At 46.0% G+C, this 20,000-nt stretch overlaps 2 protein-coding genes across 3 annotated transcripts in view; one reads left to right on the plus strand and one right to left on the minus strand.

The window, feature by feature from the left end:
- vgll2a (vestigial-like family member 2a) overlaps positions 1-20,000 on the minus strand; it is a 436,332-nt gene that overhangs the window by 210,525 nt on the left and 205,807 nt on the right. The window lies entirely within an intron of this gene.
- gphnb (gephyrin b) overlaps positions 1-20,000 on the plus strand; it is a gene marked incomplete at its 5' end in the record, with an annotated part of 127,483 nt that overhangs the window by 92,173 nt on the left and 15,310 nt on the right. For both annotated transcript variants that reach the window (XM_083789817.1, XM_083789818.1), the window contains 2 exons: positions 12,173-12,215; positions 14,722-14,859. In XM_083789817.1, the coding sequence (XP_083645943.1) occupies positions 12,173-12,215; positions 14,722-14,859 (181 nt within the window). The remainder of the gene's footprint in view (positions 1-12,172; positions 12,216-14,721; positions 14,860-20,000) is intronic.

The following is a 20,000-nucleotide window of genomic DNA, read 5'->3' on the forward strand; positions in this document are numbered from 1 at the left end:
TTTTACCTGCTCCAACTCAGTATCTACTGAAATACTCAAAACACAAATATCAAATCAAAAGAGGGTGTAATTATTTATTCCAATTTACAGACTGAAATCCTCACGTCTAAGAAATTACTAACTTTTATTTGAAGATGTGGAATTATATATATTTTGTGTCCTCTTTCATGGCCGGATCACTATTTTCAGATTATTTAAAGTCATCACCCTTACTGGTGACATATGGCCAACGAAACAGGTGATTGGTGAAGGGGATCTCGGCTCAATCACTGGTTATGTCTGATTCATAAAGTACTTTCGCATCGTCTATAGCAGCACATACAGTTCTGTACAAAAAATAGCAGATCTACTACCTCCACAAAGCGTCACAGCTTGTCATTGTGCACTTGTAGATCCGCAGTTTTTGATGGACGACACCGCGACGCAACCAAGTATAAATCAGGCATCACCCTAACCACTCCTCCCGTCACATGCAAACTAACAACTTAAACTAACCATGCATACGGCAGGCCGCTCACATCAACTTAACCACTTAAACCATTCATTATTAGTCAAACAGACTGTTACTAAGTTGGTATACAACTCTACACCAAATCTAATCGCCTAAAATAGCTGATCTGCAAGCTCATATAGCGTGTCGCAACCAGAGATGTTTAGAGAGAAAGTGCCGTCATTGAGGGGGCAGAAAACAGCACTCGAGTGCTGGTCATGCAGCGTTGGAGAGGGCTGGAGTTTTAAATGCATTGTTTTCAACGAGGGCGGCGCACATATCAGCTATTTTAGGCATGTGTGTCAACATGACAGTATTGTGCAGTGACTAAAGTCTCTGTAATGTTTATGTTGTACCATACCAAACTAAAGTCGGTTGTCCAGTGCATTCTGACAACTTCCGGTCCAGGACTTTGTAACTATAGCCGTGTGAGCTTGTAATTCTGCTACTTCTGGCGAATAGGGGTTCAAGTGGTTAAATGATTATTTGCAATATCCATACTGGTTCTTTTTCCCAGTGACCTCTTTTTGTTGTTTTGTTACCATATTTATTTCTAATTTATTTTCATCTGTTTGCGAAATGTGTGTCAGGCCAGTAGTACTGGGTTAGAGCTGTGATGTGTATGCGTGTTGTCTCAAGGGGTTTTGTGTGTGTGTGTGTGTGTGTGCGTGTGTGTGCGTGTGCGCGCGCGTGTGTGTGCGTGAGTGTGAGTGTGAGTGTGTGCATGTGCGACTGCGCCCAATGCCCAGTGCTACTGTGTTCCAAATGTGCCTCTAAATGTTGTGTACAGATGTTCTGTTAAGACGCCATTGAAGTGCAAGTGTGAGTGCGTGCATAGGGGTGTGTGTGTGTGTGTGTGTGTGCGTGCGTGCGTGTGCATGTGCGTGTGCGTGCGCCTGCGTGCGTGCACTGCTGTGAAGGTGAGTGACTATCCTATGGCTTCCCCCAGGCCTCACGAAGAGAGTTCAGGGCTCACCTGGATGAGGTCATCACGCTCAAGTCAAGGTACTCTACCTTGGACCAGGTAAACATGCCAACCTTCTACATCTCTCCTCCGGCATGCAGGCCACCGGCCGCCCCACACCGCACGTACTGTACTGTACTGTACTGTACTGTACTGTACTGTACTGTACTGTACTGTACTGTACTGTACTGTACTGTACTGTACTGTACTGTACTGTACTGTACTGTACACAGCCAGAAAAGCAGCTACTGTAGGTTAACCTCTTAAACCAGTTGTTCCCAAACCTTTTCATGTCAAGGACCCCCAAATTGACACTAATTAGCCCGCGGACCTCCACTTGAAAAGATATGCCAGGGACATCCCATACGAGGAGATTTGTTTGGCTCTAGCAGTGATTCTCAACACGATTCATTTCAAGGACCCCCATTTAATGGCATTTCTATCTCTGGGTCCTAACGGGTCCATTTGGTTCCATTTGTATATACACTCTCAGAGTTACGGACCCATAAGGGTCCATTTGGTTTCAAACTATCAGCTATTAGCTGAGGACCTCCTGGAACTCCCTCAAGGACCTCTGGGGGTGCCCGGACCCCACTTTGGGAACCACTTTCTTAAACCAATTAAACCCCAGCATCGGTATTGTGGGGAAAGCTTTTACAGAAAATAGCCATTTATTGATACTACTACTACTACTATACTTAATGTAAGTTAACATTAATTTTACAATATAAATCGGGGGTCCCAGAGATAGAAATGACATTCAATGGACTAATAATAGACTATTATGCATGTCAAAATGGGGGTCCTTGAAATTAAACGGGTTGAGAATCACTGCTAGAGCCGTCAAAATCTTCTCTTTTGGGGGTCCCTCGCATATCTTTTTCAAATGGGGGTCTGCGGGCTCCTCAGTGTCAATTTGAGGGTCCTTGACATGAAAAAGTTTGGGAACCACTGACTTAGGTGACCGTATTCCCATGGGCCCTGTATTTGTATTGTAATGCCCATAAGAAAAAAAAATCATCCCAGCAATTTTACTCATAATGGACATGAAGCATCGACCGAAGGTGTAAAGAGTAACACAAGAAGCGCGAAACGAATCAAACAACTCAGACACTTAATTTCCGAGTAGGCGGGGTGGCTGCCCATCAAAAGAGGCTTTTGCGGCCCAGGCCGTGGCGTAACGGTCTGGGCACCGGACTGGTGATCCAGTCGCGGTGTGCCGCGGGTTCGACTCCCGGACCCGACACGGCCTTTACCGCATGTCATCTCCCCATCTCTCTCCCGTTTCCTGTCAGCCTACTATCTATCCCTTAAAAAATCAATAAAAGGCGTAAGCCGCAAAAAAAATATCTTAAAAAAAAAAAAGAGGCTTTTGCAGGTGAATCTTTTTTTACTTAACTACTTACTGAAAGGTGCATGATGTAATTTATCACGCAATGCTATCCCTGACAAGACCAGTTATCTGACTTCGATACAATATAAGTATCAGACTTTACACAACAGTTTATTTCATGGTGTGACTATGCCAACATCATTGACTTGTTTCTACAGTTAAATGATCAGTCGAATGGAGAGCTTATATTTGTTAGAAAACCACGGGTCACAAGTTGATCTAGTCATGTCTGAGTTGTTCCTGACGTTCACACCTTGACAGACACATAGATCAAATACTCTTCATGCTTTTTTCCGCTCTTCTTTCAAAATGTCATTTTTTAAATGTTTTGTTACATTATGGAGTCTCGCTGTCGGCTGACGTCAACTCAGAATCTCAGGAATGTGTTGACAGCAGGACGTGACGTATTCTAGCAGCGACATTTCTTTCAGACCCGGTCGTAGTTTTAAGACTTTTGCGGCAGAATTCATTCAATTTTCTCCAGAGAAACAGGCTGTATCAAATATGAATGAACAACATGCAGCCTTCCCCCTGCCGGGATGATTTGTTTAGTTCTTACATGAGATCCCCCTATGTGGATTACAATACAAAAAACATATACGCGAACCCGGGGAATAGCGCCCTCTAGTGGCATTGACTTCAGACTTCAGTGGTCTATTTGCTACACATGCGATTCCCAACCTTGGGACAATACACATGGTCAATGGACAATTGCACATGGTTCTCCAAATCATTGGCAACCCATAACATAATATAACGTTAATAATACAAATTAATGGAAATATATTCACGGTAGGACTATTACATTTTTTCTTTTAAACCTTGAAATATGTGTTATACTTGTAAATAGAAACTTCAGCTATGCTAAGATGGTTCTTTTGATCCAAGCCGATCAAAATCTGATTTGATTGTTGCTGATCTATAGAAAAGGTTGGGAACCACTGGGCTGCACAAAATATTTTCACCGGAAATATTAGTTGATCCACAAGCTCACTAATATGCATCGCAATGATGAACGTGGTGCACAGAGAGCTTGTAGATCAGCCATGTTCAGCGTATGTTCTCCCCAAGGTAGGGATGCAAGGGTTCAAGTATGGGTTAAAAAGGCGGCCTGCGGCCCACTGCATGAGGCCTCATGTTCTCGGGCACCCCATCCCCAACTGTAGCACACGAGCTAGCTAGCCAGCTAAATGGTGTGCAGAGAAAAGTCTTGGTTTATCAGCTTTGAAGTCCACGAAGACAACACATCATTTTTACATTTACACTACAGTATACATTTATATATAGTATACGTTACTGTATAATGGTGAGTAAAGGCTTTCTGGGAAATAGAAGATTTAGCATATAGGACGGCATACGATGTCTTAGCCGGCAGTAGTGATAGCACTTGTTTCATGCGCACACACGCACGCACGCACACACACACACACACACACACACACACACGGACACACACACACACAAACATGTCGCAAACTGCACATTCCCTGCACATTAACTGATTTACTGTATACTTAGTTGCACACACGGGCAAATTGCAGAGCTACAAGCTTGTGAGCTTGTAGATCACACATTTCCAGTGTGCGTCACCTGTACGCAACTACGTGTAACTCAGGCTTTATTATTGTACACGGGGAGGTGTGTGTTAGGGGTAGAAGCGTGGCGGTGATACACTTGGGCCCTGTAGATTGGCAGATATACTTCACCGGTTCATGCACATTAAGACGCTACTGTGTGATTTCCTGAGCTATCATAATGGAGGCGAGCCTTGGGGTCCTCTGCCACTCAGTCGTCCAGACACTTGCCCGTGTGTATCACTGCCTTTTGTGGTCAGCAGCATTCCTCTCCATTGCTCCTCTCTCTCTCTCTCTCTCTCTCTCTCTCTCTCTCTGGATATCCACCTCTGCACATATGCTCCGTCATTCATCTCGAATCCGGTCATGTCATGTCATACGTTTGCTTGGGGCTGCTGCCGAGGAGTCTTGTTGAGTTACTGCATTTCTCTGTGTGTGTGTGTGTGTGTGTTTGTGTGTGTTTGTGTGCGTGTGTGCGTGCGCCCGCCCAGTGGAGCAGCAGGTGTAATAACCTGGGGAGACCACCTATAGAGCAGAGACGTAACTCTCAAAGCCTCTTTCTCTCTCACTGACTAACTTTCTTTCTCTCTCTCTGAGTCTCTGTCTCCCGCCCCCCCACTCCCCACCCATGCACCCCTGAGGCTCTAGCTTTGCAGTCCCATAGTGTCACTAGCATTTGGTCCTGTCCTTTACCACTCTTATCATTCCAGGATTTTGCCTCCTCTCTCTCTCTCTCTCTCTCTCTCTCTCTCTCTCTCTCTCTCCCTCTCCCTCCCCCCGTGGGGCAGGGTGTGAGGAACAGGCCTTTTCCTTTTTAATGCTGGACAGATAAATCTCCCTCTGCATATTGTGTCTGACAGCAGCTTCTTGTTCTTTGCGCTGAGCTCAGCAGTGAGGTGCTTGTATCCCATGATTCCCAGTAGCGGTCTCTCGTGCTCTGAACTGCTTATTATCCTCATTGATTTCCCCCGCCGTGCTGGGACTGCACATCCCAACCCCGCGGGCCCCGCTGTCCTCGCTATACGCCGCTATATGCTGCTAAAACTTTCTCCATGTCATGTTAGCTTTGGCTCAAATTTCTAATTTCATCAAGATTGTTTTGAGAATAGCCGATGTATAGAGGCTATTTGCTGGGGACTCAGGACACCGTAACCCATTTTGGGCGGGTACCCCTTTTGGTGTTTTAAACATTATGTTATAATTTAGCTATTGAAAAATAGCAGATCTACAAGCTCGTAGCGCGCCATGGCGCGCTATGAGCTTGTAGATCTGCTATGTAAAAAGCTTGTAAAAAGCTTGTAAAAAACATAGCTTTTTCAGAAAACTGTCAGGATATAGAAGACATTTTTAGAATCTGATCTCAGGTCAAAATGGGTGAACCCTGTCCCCACTTTCAGACCCAGTGGGTTATTTAGCCTCATTGATTTTCCCCCTCGCAGGGACTGCATGCACATTCACCCCAAAATTAACCGGAAGCTAAATCTGCTCAAGCCAATGTGGCTACCGAAGCCACATTATAGCCACAGTCATCCGAAGCGTTAATATTGTAACCGCGAGATAGCGCCGATTTAGTAATGACATCCTGGTTTGGATCAAAGACATCGTTGGGAGAAAAGGATTCAGAGAAAAAAAGCGTTTTAAGACTGCGGTTATAATGGCAGTGGACGAGGGGGAATCATTCATCAACGTTACCTACAGCGACCAAGCGCCATATAAGGCTCGCCAGCTTTGAAGTGCTGAGCCCTACTGGTGAGAGCTGAGAATGCAGGCGGGCCCGTGCATTTAGAGTGAGGAAACCCTGTGCAGCTGGGGTTTAACATTAAGCACATTTTGGGCACCAAATAGAAAATAATGCAGAAGTAGAGCGTTCTTCCGGGTGCTTCAAAACGCCACTGAGCAACTTCCATTGAAATGAATAGTGGGGGGCGGGGCAGTCGACCCTCTATGCGTTGTAACTCTATGATAGCGACTGGGGTTGAGTACTTTGTCCACTGCTTGTTGATTTAACAATACAACTGACATCAAATGTGCATTTACAGGTTGGCTACCAATAGAAAAATGTTTTGGTGTATCTGTGTCTGTGTCTAATCAGGGGTCTTCAACGTTTTTTTAAGGCCAAGGACCCTTAGTTGAGAACTTGAGATATAGAGATAAAGCAGAAGTGGCAAAATATATTATTCAAGATTAAAAAGGATTTTCTTTCTTTCTTTCTTTTTTTCAATAGCAGATGTTCAAGCTTGTAATTGTGATGCTGTGTCAAGAAATGTATCTGAGGCCCATTCTAGGGCTACGCGCCTACAGAGTGGGAAATACTCGTACTTGCCCCTCAAATTAGAATATAATTTACAACATAATACAAAGATCCAAAGTAAATGGGAATTATTTTCAAAGTAATTCCAACTTTTTTTGTAATTAGAACTGTGTAATTATACCCCAGCAGCACCCCATGCCTTTTCCTAATCGCACACAATCCCAAAAACAATTACTGTCATTGGTTTGGATGGTTGTAATTGCATATCGCCTCTGCAGAGCACGCACCCGAGATAGAAGTTGTGGTGTGTGTGCGTGTGTGTGTGTGTGTGTGTGTGTGTGTGTGACTGTGTGTGTGACTGTGTGTGTGACTGCGTGTGTGTGCGCGTGCGCGGCAGGCCATTCTTTCGTGTGTGTTTGCGTGCGTCACATTCACATCACTCATTTGGGCTCCATTTATTCTCCCAGTCGTTCCACAGAGGCGGGGATTAGAGTGGAAGTGTAGAGTAGAAGCGTGAGAGCTTTGCTGAAGTGTTTGGGCGGTCTGCTTCCAGCCTTCCCTCCTGTGTCCAACACCCTTTCTGCTACTGCTCTCTCTCTCTCTCTCTCTCTCTCTCTCTCTCTCTCTCTCTCTCCCTCTCTGCTGTACTTAAACCTGAGTCATAGTTACATGTGGGTATTGTGCCCCGACAATTGCAGATCTACAAGCTCACAAACCGTTGCACTGTGAGCTTGTAGGTCGCCTGGTGCGCAACACAGACGTGCAAAGTATGAATCCTGCCTTATAGAGCTCATATCACCACATACAAATACAAACTTTTCTTGGAAATGGCATAATTTCTCACTAAGTTGTCTTGCTGTTTGTTTGTTTGTTTTCTTGTCTTAGTGAGATTCAGTTTTTTTTCTTCAAAACATGTCTTGTCACTTTACAGCGAATTCAAAGTTGTGTATATAACTGTGTTAAACCCCGCCTGTAGGCGCCAATTAAGCAACATGTCAAAATGGCTACAGTTTGTGTACAAATGAAACCAGGTTAGGAGCAGGAACTCGGTTGATTATTTTTAAGCGATTCTTCGCTTGCAGGTTTGCAATACTGGCTAGCCAGATTGTGTTTTATTTATGGGTGTTTTGCTTGTTAATCCCTCCCCACGTCCACCACCACCACTGTGATGTGTCCCATTTTTCTTTTTTAGTCAACGTCCTTATACAAACCCTGTCAAACAGACGCACCTGTTCTGTAACAAAACAAAACAATCAACATTGTCGTCAGAGCTGTAGTTCGTTAGCCTCCATTCCTGCTTTCAGTGTTGATCTGTGTCTTATATATTTAGCTCCCCTCTTTACCTGTCCCCCTCTTCTGACTCTCTCTCTATGTCTGTCTCCCTGCTCCGTCCTCCCTCCGCTAGAGCTGTCTGTCTGTCTGTCTGTCTGTCTGTCTGTTCCGTGTCTCTCTCTCTCTCTCTCTCTCTCTCTCTCTCTCTCTCTCTCTCTCTCTCTCTCTCTGTCTGTCTGTGGTGTTGTGGTCTGACCGGTTGACAGATGCACTGATGCCTGTGATTCGATGCTTTATCTCCATTTAGCTCCAGTGTAGGTTGGAGGGGCTTAAAGATGATCGCAGGAGCCATAGGACCTTCAGCTCTCGAGTAACTATTCCCCCCCATCTCTCTCTCTCTCTCTCTCTCTGTCTCTCTCTCATCCACCCAACCCCACGTTCTGAGGAGCACTGTCCTCCGCGTGTAACCCCGCCCCGTCGATTTGTGTGTGGAGCCTGTCTAGCTCTCTCTCTCTCTCACTCATTATCTCTCTCTCCCCTGTCCTATAGCCTGTCCTCTATCTTGTTTCTCATTCGCCCTTGTTTCTGTCCATCACTCTGGTTAACTCATTTTTCTTTTGTCTGGTCTCCCCCCCTCTCTCTCTCAAAGGTGGTCTTTCCTCAAGGTCATCTTCTCATGTTGTCTTACACAGAGACACACACACACACACACACACACACACACACACACACACACACACACACACGCACACACGCACACACACACACACACACACACACACACACACACACACACACACTCACACTCACACTCACACTCACACTCTCTCTCTCCCCTCTGTCTGTTTGCCCTTCCATTTGTCTTTCTATACCGTACCTGTTCCTCCATCTCTCTGTCTTTCTGGTAACATGCTGTGCTTCAAGTAGCTGTGTGTGTGTGTGTGTGTGTGTGTGTGTGTGTGTGTGTCATGGTGTGAAGTACAGTAGATGCCATTGGGCCAGCTGTAGTAGACGTAATGTTTCTTTGAATCTTTTCTCTTTATTCGTCCGTCCTTCTTTCTTTCATGTTCTCAGCTTCGTAGCTTTAGTTGGAGTTTTGTCTGGTCCGTGCGTCCTGCTTTAGTTTTTTTATTTGATTTTGTTCTTACTGGGCTGTGGGACCACTCGTCATGCCGTGTCTCACCCTCCACCTTCACACACTCTCTCGCTCTAACGTCACTTTCTGTCTCTCTCCAAACAAGCTCTCACTCCACTCCATAACCATCCCACCCTATATCCCACCCATCATCCACCCACACCTCCATCTCCCACACCAGTGGCTGTTGTGGTGCCCAGCGGTGGTAGCTCTGACGGATGGTCAGGGGAGAGGAGGGGAGGATGAGCAGGGGATTGGGAGGGTAGAGGGAGAGAGGGAGAGAGAGAGAGAGAGAGAGAGAGAGAGACGTTCTTTAATGTGTGCATTGGTTTCTTCATGCGCTATACACGCCACCCCTCCCCCCCCTCCCTCCACCTCCACCTCGCCAGAGTCCCTGACCGTGGGTTGTCACTGGGGTCGAGCGAGGGGAAGGAGAGGCAGCACAGACAGACAGACACCCAAGAAAGAAGGACAGCCAATGTAGACTGGCTGAGAGTCGCATTGTTCAATCACGCACAAGTAGGCAGGTGGTGAGATGTACGGACAGATAGATCGGCAGACATTGAAAGAGATAAGCAGTCAACCCGCTTAGGGAGATATGCAGATATCATGGCAGGGGAGAACAAGCAGGGGAGACAAAATTTACAGCTTAACACCGAGAAAAGATAAAGGGGCAGACAGCTAGAGAGATGGATACTGTAGATAGAACACCAGGCAAGACAAACTGACTGACAATTAGGCCAATTATTTCACTGACCTATTGTGTTCAGACTAGAGAATTTCAATAGCCTGCATGAGTTTTTGCTCCTGCACGTTCAACTGTTTAGCTTCATTTACAGATTTCCCCTATGATTTTCTGTTCAAGATACAAAATATAAGTTAAGGGCTGCTAAGAGAAAGAACTGTACACCATTTAAATCCATAAGGATCACACCTTAGTCAGCGATCTTGACGGTAAATCAAATCACAGCTATCCTGGACGTTCCAAACGTTCTCTTTGTAACCAATGCCCTGGGAAAATTACATGAATACTATCAGAGAAACAGTGATTAACTTGTTGACCCACTGTCCATAAGATCGTGGCAGGATGTTGAGATTGGTTTCATACGTCTCCTAGCAGTAGAACATTGAAAACTGCCCCCCCCTCCCCCATAAAAACTTTTGACCGATTCTCACAAAGATGAAACTCTAGTCTTACAGTATGTTTCTTTTTTGGGGGGATCTGACCAACTCTGCTCTCCTCCCCACTTAGCCGTAGCTCACCATTACAGTCCGCTAATCCCCAGAGCAGCTAACCACGCAGCATCAGCGATTTCTCCCAGAAATTGTACTGCACCACATCTGAACAGCCGCTGCCTGCACTTACCACTCTGCCACACTTACATGTCAACCACATTTGATGTCACACTGTAGTTACTAGTCCACACATCTGTTATGATCTTGTTAATTTCTATGGTATGAATGTCACCTGTACATCGTCGCTGTCGGGCAGAAACGTTTTGTGTGGGTTTTTTTTGGTAAATTAACGCCGTACTTGTTCATACTACAGCATCACACAAAAGCATTAAAAGTATCAAGATCCACAATTACGCTCGAAACACACCATTTTGAGTTTGTAGATATATTTTGTCGTTAAAGTAACAGTTTTGGACATGTGAGGTTTCCACCCGACAGAGACGATGATGTTGATGCCTTTGTCCCGAACCCATAACTAAAGCCTGCTTTATACTTGTTGCTTTCCGGTGTGTCACGCACCACAAACGTAGCGACATCTACAACAAGCTCACGATGCGATCGCAGCAGCGTGGTGAGATTGAGGATTGGCTATCTCTGGTGCGTGACACTATTGACACGATGCCAAGTATCAAGCAGGCTTATAAGCCCTCGGAAACAGCATCCCTGTAACAACTGTCGGGCGATCATAGCTACACCTGTTATTATAGCTATGCCCGTTAGAGTATCATGGCCAGAGAGACCATTACGATCTCCTTTAGAGGTAACCCGATGGCTCACCCCAAAACACACTCGTCCCCATTTGTTCAGCGGACCGCTCGCCCCCACGCCCCAGCAGTTCTTTTATTCATTTAGCTGAGGTTACCTTAGGAATGAGGTTAGGGTAAGGCATCGTTTTAATGAGGTTAAGTTTAGGAATAAAGTTGGGGTAAGACATCGTTTTACTGAGGTTACGTTTAGGAATACGGTTAGGTTTAGGCATAGTTTTACTGAGATGACATGATTTAGGAATAAGGTTACTGTAGGTTACCATTTAGATAGTTTTACTGATGTTACGTTTAGGAATAAGGTTGGGTTTAGCCATAGTTTTGCTGAGGTTACCTTAGGAATGAGGTTAGGGTAAGGCATCGTTTTAGTGAGGTTAAGTTTAGGAATAAAGTTGGGGTAAGGCATCGTTTTACTGTGGTTACGTTTAGGAATACGGTTAGGTTTAGGCATAGTTTTACTGAGATTACATGATTTAGGAATAAGGTTACTGTAGGTTACCATTTAGATAGTTTTACTGATGTTACGTTTAGGAAGGTTGGGTTTAGCCATAGTTTCGCTGAGGTTACGTTTAGGGATAAGGTTACGTTTAACCATAGTTTTACTGAGGCTATGTTTAGGAATAAGTTTTTGTTTGACCATAGTTTTACTGATGCTACGTTTAGGAATAAGGTTAGGTTTAGCTATAGTTTTGCTGAAGTTGTACGTTTAGGAATAAGGTTAGGCTTACCTTTAGGAATACCTGGTGGTCGCCGGATTCGGCCCGGGGCGAGCGTGTTTTGGGACATTCTTGCATTCCCTTCAAACATTGGCGCTAATGCTGCGGACACAGGAGACGAGGCCGTCTCTGCGGCAGGACAAAGTGCACAGCGCAGTGTGACAGGGACTCTTCTGACTGTGGTGAACACATCTCATCTCTCGAGCATGTCGGAAAAAAAGAACAGTCCCGGCTTATCTCAAACTTCCCCTGTCTCTCTCTCTCTCTCTCTCTCTCTCTCTCCCCACCTTTCACTTCACTCTCTCTATATATCTCTTTATCTCTCCCGCTCCTGTGGTCTCTCACTCTCTCCGCTCAATCGCTCTCTCTGTCTCCAGGTGCAGTCGCGGTGCAGCAGTAAAGAAAATATCCTTAGATCAAGTGAGTAACATCATCGCACCTCCGTGAAAGCGACCTATTATTGTTTGTTGCCACACGTGTTACATGAATAATTTCTTTGTCTGTATAGTATACGTTGCAAAGTATTTATATTCATTTGTAGAGCACAGATACAGCACCAGTCCAAGCAATATTACTCAATTCTGTGTGTGTGTGTGTGTGTGTGTGTGTGTGTGTGTGTGTGTGTGTGTGTGTGTGTGTGTGTGTGTGTGTGTGTGTGTGTGATGTCACGCCTGCAGCTGTTAAGCTTTATGATAAGCATAGGAATGTGCTGTGGAAGCATAAGAATATGTTTAAAAGGGAGATAAATTGGGTCAAGGCAAATTCAAAGCACTGTGCCTATTCTTTGCTGTGAGGCAGAGAGAGAGAGTCAGAGAGAGAGAGAGTCAGAGAGAGAGAGAAAGAGCGTCAGAGATGGAGAGAACAGAGAGAGCAGATTACACATAAACACGTTGCATTACATACTGTTTTAATGTTGGAATTATTAGAGTGATATTATTGGAAAATCATGCTGCCATCACCCAACTCAGTTCAACAAGCCTCTACAAACAAACAGGGATGTTTTAGTCCACACAGCAGGACATCTGCTGAGATGTGTTGTGTGTTTCTTTGAGTTTGCCAGATCAGTCATTGGGTGTGCACAATACAGTATGTATTATGTACAGGATTATGTCTTGGTGACATGTGTATTTTGTTTGGTTCTTTTATATTTTAATGTATAGTTCTGTCCGATGATTACAAATGTGAGAGAGAGAGAGAGAGAGAGAGACCATCAATAAACATAAAAGTATACCGTATACATACACAGACCGGTGTGATGCTGCATGCCTGCCTGCCTGACGACTAACACTGCTCAGCAGAAGTTATCATCGTAACCTTTATTTAAATTTTCGTAAGTACAATTGAGGGGCGGGCCCTCATTTTCAATATAGCCGAATACAGAACACAAATCAACAATATACAAATCAGCATTTTGCAACAGCACTCGTAAATATATGAATCAGAAAACATATAAAATCCCAAAACAAAAGAACTATAAGAGATAGACAGAGAATTAATTTAAACAATTACAATGTTGAGCAAAAGTGCTGGAAATCATTTCCCTGAATTGTCCCAGGGAAGGCAGTGATTTTTAAGGACTTCTGAAGCTCATTCCAATCAAAAGGAGCACTAACAGAGCACTATCGTCACTGTCGGCCAGAAACGTCTTATCTCCATATTTTAATGTTTTTTTGTGTTTTTTTTCAGTAAATTAACGCTCTGCTCATACTAACAAAGTAGCAGATTCACAAGCTTGAAACAGCACGGAGCAATTTGCATAATGTGGATCTGCTACTTTTGCTATTTTTGATGATAATTAGTCTTCTATTGAGCTGAGCGGTTACACAGGTCACAGGTGGTTTATTGCCCTTGATTGCCCACAAAAAAGATGACAATCGCCCCGTCAACATGAAGTAATTTTTAATCCCCCATGGATTACAGTTCTGCTTGCAGTGAGAGCAAAATGAGGGAGAAACAGATCACAGCCATGTTCAAACAGTTTCCGGTGCTTTTTCATTTGAAAGATGAGAAAAATATATGCGTAAATATCGTCACTGTTGGGTAGAAAGTTACACCATATCTCCAAGTTTCAAATTTGTATGTTTTTTTTTGTTTGTTAATTAAGCCCTACTTCATCATACAAGATAGCCTTAGATCAAGACTATCGTAGATTTATTTTATCGATTTTTACATTCTTATATCTACGAAAGTCTTATAGCGACCACCTCCCAGTGCGTCCTGCGCTTTCACCAGTAAAGCCCATATTTCTCTGTACAGCTTTCACCGAAATTGCCCAATGAGGAATGCAGGGAACTTCCGTCAGAATCTGACACAGATGCAATTAAAAAACATATCCATTGAAAAAAGAATCACACCCACGTGTGAAGTGAGTGGTGGAACTCTGTGTAGGGGTCCCCGGGGGTGCCGGCCTGAGTTGCTGTGTGGGGGAATTAGCAGACAACACTCTCTCTCTCACAAGTAAGAGTGTGGTATTCTCCCGCCCTCTCTGTCTCTCACATGCACACACGCTCCACATTGTAATTAGCAGGCAACAGTGCGACACTCTCTCTCTCTCTCTGTTTCTAGCTCAACAGCGCCACTTTTACACCTATTGGTACCCTAAACAGACAGACATACCTTGAAGTGGTTGCATCACTTAAATATGGACGAATACATTGTTTCCACCAGACAGCAATAATATATTGCAACATGATTTAAAAATATATAATTTGAATCAAAAAACATTTGGCCTCAGGTCTAATGTGTTTAAGGGGGCTTAAGACTAGTGAATGAATGAATGAATGAATTCATACATCTTCAGGTTCATACTTAGTGTGTTCAAATCTTCCAGTCAAGCTATGACCTGCACAGTGTATGTTTTTTTTCTTCTTGACTGGCCACCCTGACGCTGTAGGTTAACGGCAACCTGTCTGTCCCTCCCCCCCAGGTCACAGTGCGGTGGACATCACCAAGGTGGCCAGGAGACACCGCATGTCCCCCTTCCCCCTCACCTCCATGGACAAGGCCTTCATCACTGTGCTGGAGATGACCGCCGTCCTGGGCACCGAAATCATCAACTACAGAGGTGAGACGACGAGGCTGTGGTGTGCGGCTTGGGGGTGCGGCCACGGCGTGACCAAGTATAGTAGTAATATTAGAAGTTCATTGTGAGGACAATTTCCTGGTCCTCAAAAGAGAAATGCTTGTTTTATGGTTAACAAAAATGTGAGGAGTTATAGGCTTAAAATTAGGGAGAAATAGAGCACCGAAGTCTGACGTCAATATCGGTAGGGCGCCAAGTCCACAGGTTCATGTACTTTTTATTTGCTTTGTAATCCCAATAGGGGAATTTTAGATCGCCTCCTGTGTTCAGGCCGTTTAGATATGAAGAATCAACTGACTGAGAGAAAACACCAATGTTACTGCTGTTGAATTATTAAAGATTTTCACTAGAAACAGACTGTATCAAATATGACTGACTGGCGGTGGTAAACGATACAGAAACACCTCCCTGACAATATCGCAGAGACACCATAACCCTTGTTTACTTTTGGACCACAATTATTTCATGAGACGATTTTAAGATGACCCCATGTTATTCTCCATAGAGGAAGAACTTCCATGAACCAGGTGGGATGAGCGAGTGATGTCAGGACTTCGCTCTATTCAGGCTGGTGTTATAGGATGACTTTAGTTAGGGACACGCTGTGGCACGTTGTGCAGTCGTAGATTGGCTATGTTGGCTGCACAACACCAGAACACAACTAATTATAATTGAGGCTTTAGGGTTAAAAATGTGATGGTGTGTGTGTGTGTGTGTGTGTGTGTGTTTGTGTGCGCGTGTGCGTGTACATGTGTACGTGTGCGTGTGCGCCTTTGGGGTGGGGGGAGGGGTCTCGAATACAATTTTGGTCCATAATCACCCAATCATTGTCTCTCCAAACTTTGACAGAAAGAAAGTGCGAGCGAGTGAGTAAGCAATTTCCTTAAGGAAATGAGGCATCGTCCTACATTAACCCTGGTGTCTCGTCCGTGTTTCCTTTGCTAACAATGAGTGGCATGGTGAAGAATCCTATCATGCATTTATAAATGCACGGCTTGGAAGACACAATGACTATTAGAGTGTCCTAGTGATTTACAGCAGTGGTGCCAGGGGGTCCCCAATACAAGTAACATGTTAACCATTCTGTGTAATTTGCACACAACAAAATGCCTATACACAGAATACCCAAAGTAAAGTGGTTGTTCTCGAACAGTTTGGAATAAATGCATGGGCATGGTCTCATTTGGAAGGTAACACTTTGAAAGTACAAGTTTACAAATTATTATCAAACGATCGTTTTTTTTTTTTTTAAGAATGGAAATCAATCATAATGATTAACATCATGTGATATGCTTTGAAATGGCTTTCGTTATATTTTGTGAAGCACAGAAGTCTGGACAAAAGTTTACATTGTGGTATTGCTAGTTAATTCAATAAATCATTCCACCACTGCAAAGACATTAAGGGATGGGGGAGGGATGGTAGGTGCTTCTCAAAGTGAGGTCCAGGAACCCTCAGCCAGGGTTCCTGGAGTTGAGGGAGTTTGAAAATGGACCCTTACAGGTCTATAACTATAACTCCCAGAATTATGATGGTCCTTGAAATGTAAAGGCCTGAGAACCACTGCATTACACCATTGTGACTCCAGACCAATCCAACCTAGTTTTTGTCCCCACCTAGTGTCCTCAAGTGGTAATTTTTTCTCCATAGTGTGTAATTCATGGTGTAACAGGTAAGGGTGTGTGGAGGTGGAGGTGTGGCATCTTCCAGTTTGAGGTCGCAACAATGAGCATGTTAAGTCCACATGACTTTAACCCTGGGGGGGTAATAGGGCTTAATAAGTGGTTAAACTATGTGTACACGTTTCTAATGCAAGACACTACTGCCTCTGAAACTCAGGACACGCACGCACGCACACGCACGCACACACACACACACACACACACACACACACACACACACACACACACACACACACACACACACACACACACACACACACACACACACACACACACACACACACACACACACACACACACACACACACACACACACACACACACACACACACACACACACACACACACACACACACACACACAACAAGCAGCAATGTGTAACTTGTTAGAATCATCCTAACCTTCATTCCCTAACTCCGAATCTCAATCATAACTTGAACACTAGTCTCGCGCAGCCCTGCCAATCGGATGTCTGCACTAGTGTTTCCACTGACCAATCATCTGGATCATTAATTTACATTTACATTCATTGTGACATGACAGACCTACACCCCCCAGAATAGACCCCCAGCCCTCCTACAGTACATTGGTTCTGTAATGCAGTTGCCGCCCACCTCTAGCCTGCATAGAATTAGAATGTTGCTAACCTTATCAGTAAGAAGAGATCTCTGAAAGTCTGTTATGTGCAATCTGGGGGGAAAAAGAAGAAGAAGGAAACAAATCCCTTCCAATTTTCAGCCACGGAGCTCTGAATCTGTCTTTAGAGATTAGCCTATGTGAGACTACTTGAACCCTTATACCCTTAACCTTAACCTCTAATTACAAGCAATAAAATAGCCTCTTCTAGTAATAAAAACTCACCAGATTTGCTTCACACAAAATACACGTGTCTATATTCATATACCTTCCATGATAAGGCAACCTCAGACATCCTGCCACCTCTCCCAGCCCCGGAGGCAGTGTCAGGGACTAGACATCCATCCATAGCGGACACAGCCATTCACTAGTAGGAATAAACACGCCATTGGGGAGGTTTAAGGAATTTATTGACAGTGAAGAAATGGAGGGATGAAGGAGGGATGAATGAATGCGGATGTGTAGGTTCCGGGGGGGGTCGCCGACCCTGGAGTCTTTGGGGAGGAGGTCGAATGGCACTCGTCGTGTGGCGTTCGTCATAAGGCGTTCGTCTTACGGTGCGCATGGACGATATCCCCCGCAGGAACCTGATAAGGAGAGGAGAGAGTTTTGTTTTAATCGTTTGATCCACTTTTGGCGAGGTGGATGTAGTAGCTCCTTTGGGGGGAGCAGGGAGAGGAGCTGCAATGGAGGTGAAGGGGTGGGGGTGGGTTGCGAGAAGCCTGTAGGGAGGCGGCTGGTGTGCGACGCAGCGAGGCAGGCGAAGCATGGAGGATTCTGGGTGGTACTGGGCAGGTATAAATGGGGGCAGGTAGATTGACGTGGAGGGCGGAGAGTGGCATTAAGGGCAGGGCCAATGCGCGTTTCTCCTCCTCCTGAACATCAGTTGTTCCAACTCCATTTCACTAGTAGGAATAAACACGCCATTGGGGAGGTTTAAGGTTTATTGACAGTGAAGAAATGGAGGGATGAAGGAGGGATGAATGAATGCGGATGTGTAGGTTCCGGGGGGGGTCGCCGACCCTGGAGTCTTTGGGGAGGAGGTCGAATGGCACTCGTCGTGTGGCGTTCGTCATAAGGCGTTCGTCTTACGGTGCGCATGGACGATATCCCCAAAAAGGACAAACGGGCCGCAACTACTTATTGAGGGAAGCAGGGAGGTTCGTACGGGTGGAACTGGTAGGCTTGGGAGGCCCATCTGCCAAGCAGGTGGGCGGCGAGGTCTTGGGGGGCCTCGGCTGGCAGCGGTGGATGCTGCGCCGATGTGGGGGGAGTGCTGTGGAAGTTGTTACTAGGGGAGGTGGAGAGCGTGGCGAGGTCTAGGGAAGGGAGAGTTGTAGGGGTGGAGCGAGGTTGCCGTGGCTACTGAGGGTGACTAGAGGAGGCAGAGAGCGTGGCTAGGTCTAGGGAAAGGAGAGTTGTAGGGGTGGAGCGAGGTGGCCGTGGTTACTGAAAGTGACTAGAGGAGGCAGAGCGTGGCTAGGTCTAGGGAAGGGAGAGTTGTAAGGGCGGAGGAGCGAGGTGGCCGTGGCTAGTGAAATTGACTGGAGGAGGTTGGAGAGCGTGGCGAGGTCTAGGGAAGGGAGAGTTGTGAGGGCGGAGGAGCGAGGTGGCCGTGGCTAGTGAAATTGACTGGAGGAGGTTGGAGAGCGTGGCGAGGTCTAGGGAAGGGAGAGTTGTGAGGGCGGAGGAGCGAGGTGGCTGTGGCTAGTGAGGGCCGAGGAGGGTGGAAGGCCGCTACGGAGAGGTGTCGAGGGGAAGTTCCGGGGGAGAAAGGTGACTTGGGCATACACATCACATGTCGCAAGGTCTTAACGCTTAAAACCGAATAATTTTCATTGTATTTATACTCTGAATCTATACACGTGACAAAATAATCTGAACCTGTGCCTGAACCTAAACCTGAACCTGAAATTGAGGGTCTGGGGCAGGATACGGGTCTGAGAGAGGAACCCGTGTCTGTGCGTAGTTTGTTATTCTAGGTCCCCAAAAAAAACAAAAACAAGCAAGGTCTAGAACTGGGGGTGGGAGTGGGTCGGGAGGAAGGTGGATCGAGCGTGGGGGAAGTGGTCTAGCTGGATCTCCTGGGGCAGGCACTCTCGGAGCGGCCCTGGTCTGGCCGTGGAGAGAGGGAGGGGGGGACGGGGAGGGTACGAGGAAGGGAGAGAGGGGAGTGAGGCGGCGGGCAGCGGATCATCTGTAAATGACAAAAGACAAATATTGCAAATATGGACTAATAACAAGGCACATTTGTCCTAGCACGGTGACCAAAACATTTGACGTGGAATATTGCGGAAATGGACTGATAACAAGGCACATTTGTCCTGGCACGGTGACCAAACATTTGACATGGAATATTACGAATATGGACTATTATGAAAAGGGATACCACGGTGGCGAGGTGGCTGGGAGGGGATGGGGGGACGGGAGAGGGGGGATAGGAGAGAGGGAGGGGGGATAGGAGAGAGGGAGGGGGGATAGGAGAGGGGGGATAGGAGAGAGGGAGGGGACGGGGGGGGTAGGAGGGGCGGAGGGGAGTTGGGCGGGAAGACCGCTGGGGTTGCTGTGGAGAGAGAAAAATTGGGAGGAGGGGGGGAGAGGGTAGGAGGGGTCGGAAAGGACGCTGGGGGGTGGCAGCGTGGAGTGAACGCTGGGGAGATCCAGCGTAGGGTGGTAGGTGGCCAGGAGGGGAGGGTAGGCGGGTGAGGCCTGTGGGAAGGCAAGAGAGGCCGAGGGAAAGGTGGGCAGAGCCTGGGGAGGGGGGCCGGGAGGGGAGGGTAGGCGGGTGAGGCCTGTGGGAAGGCA

This window comes from Protomyctophum parallelum (genome assembly GCF_964188405.1).
Source record: "Protomyctophum parallelum genome assembly, chromosome: 19".
Classification (NCBI taxonomy): domain Eukaryota; kingdom Metazoa; phylum Chordata; class Actinopteri; order Myctophiformes; family Myctophidae; genus Protomyctophum; species Protomyctophum parallelum.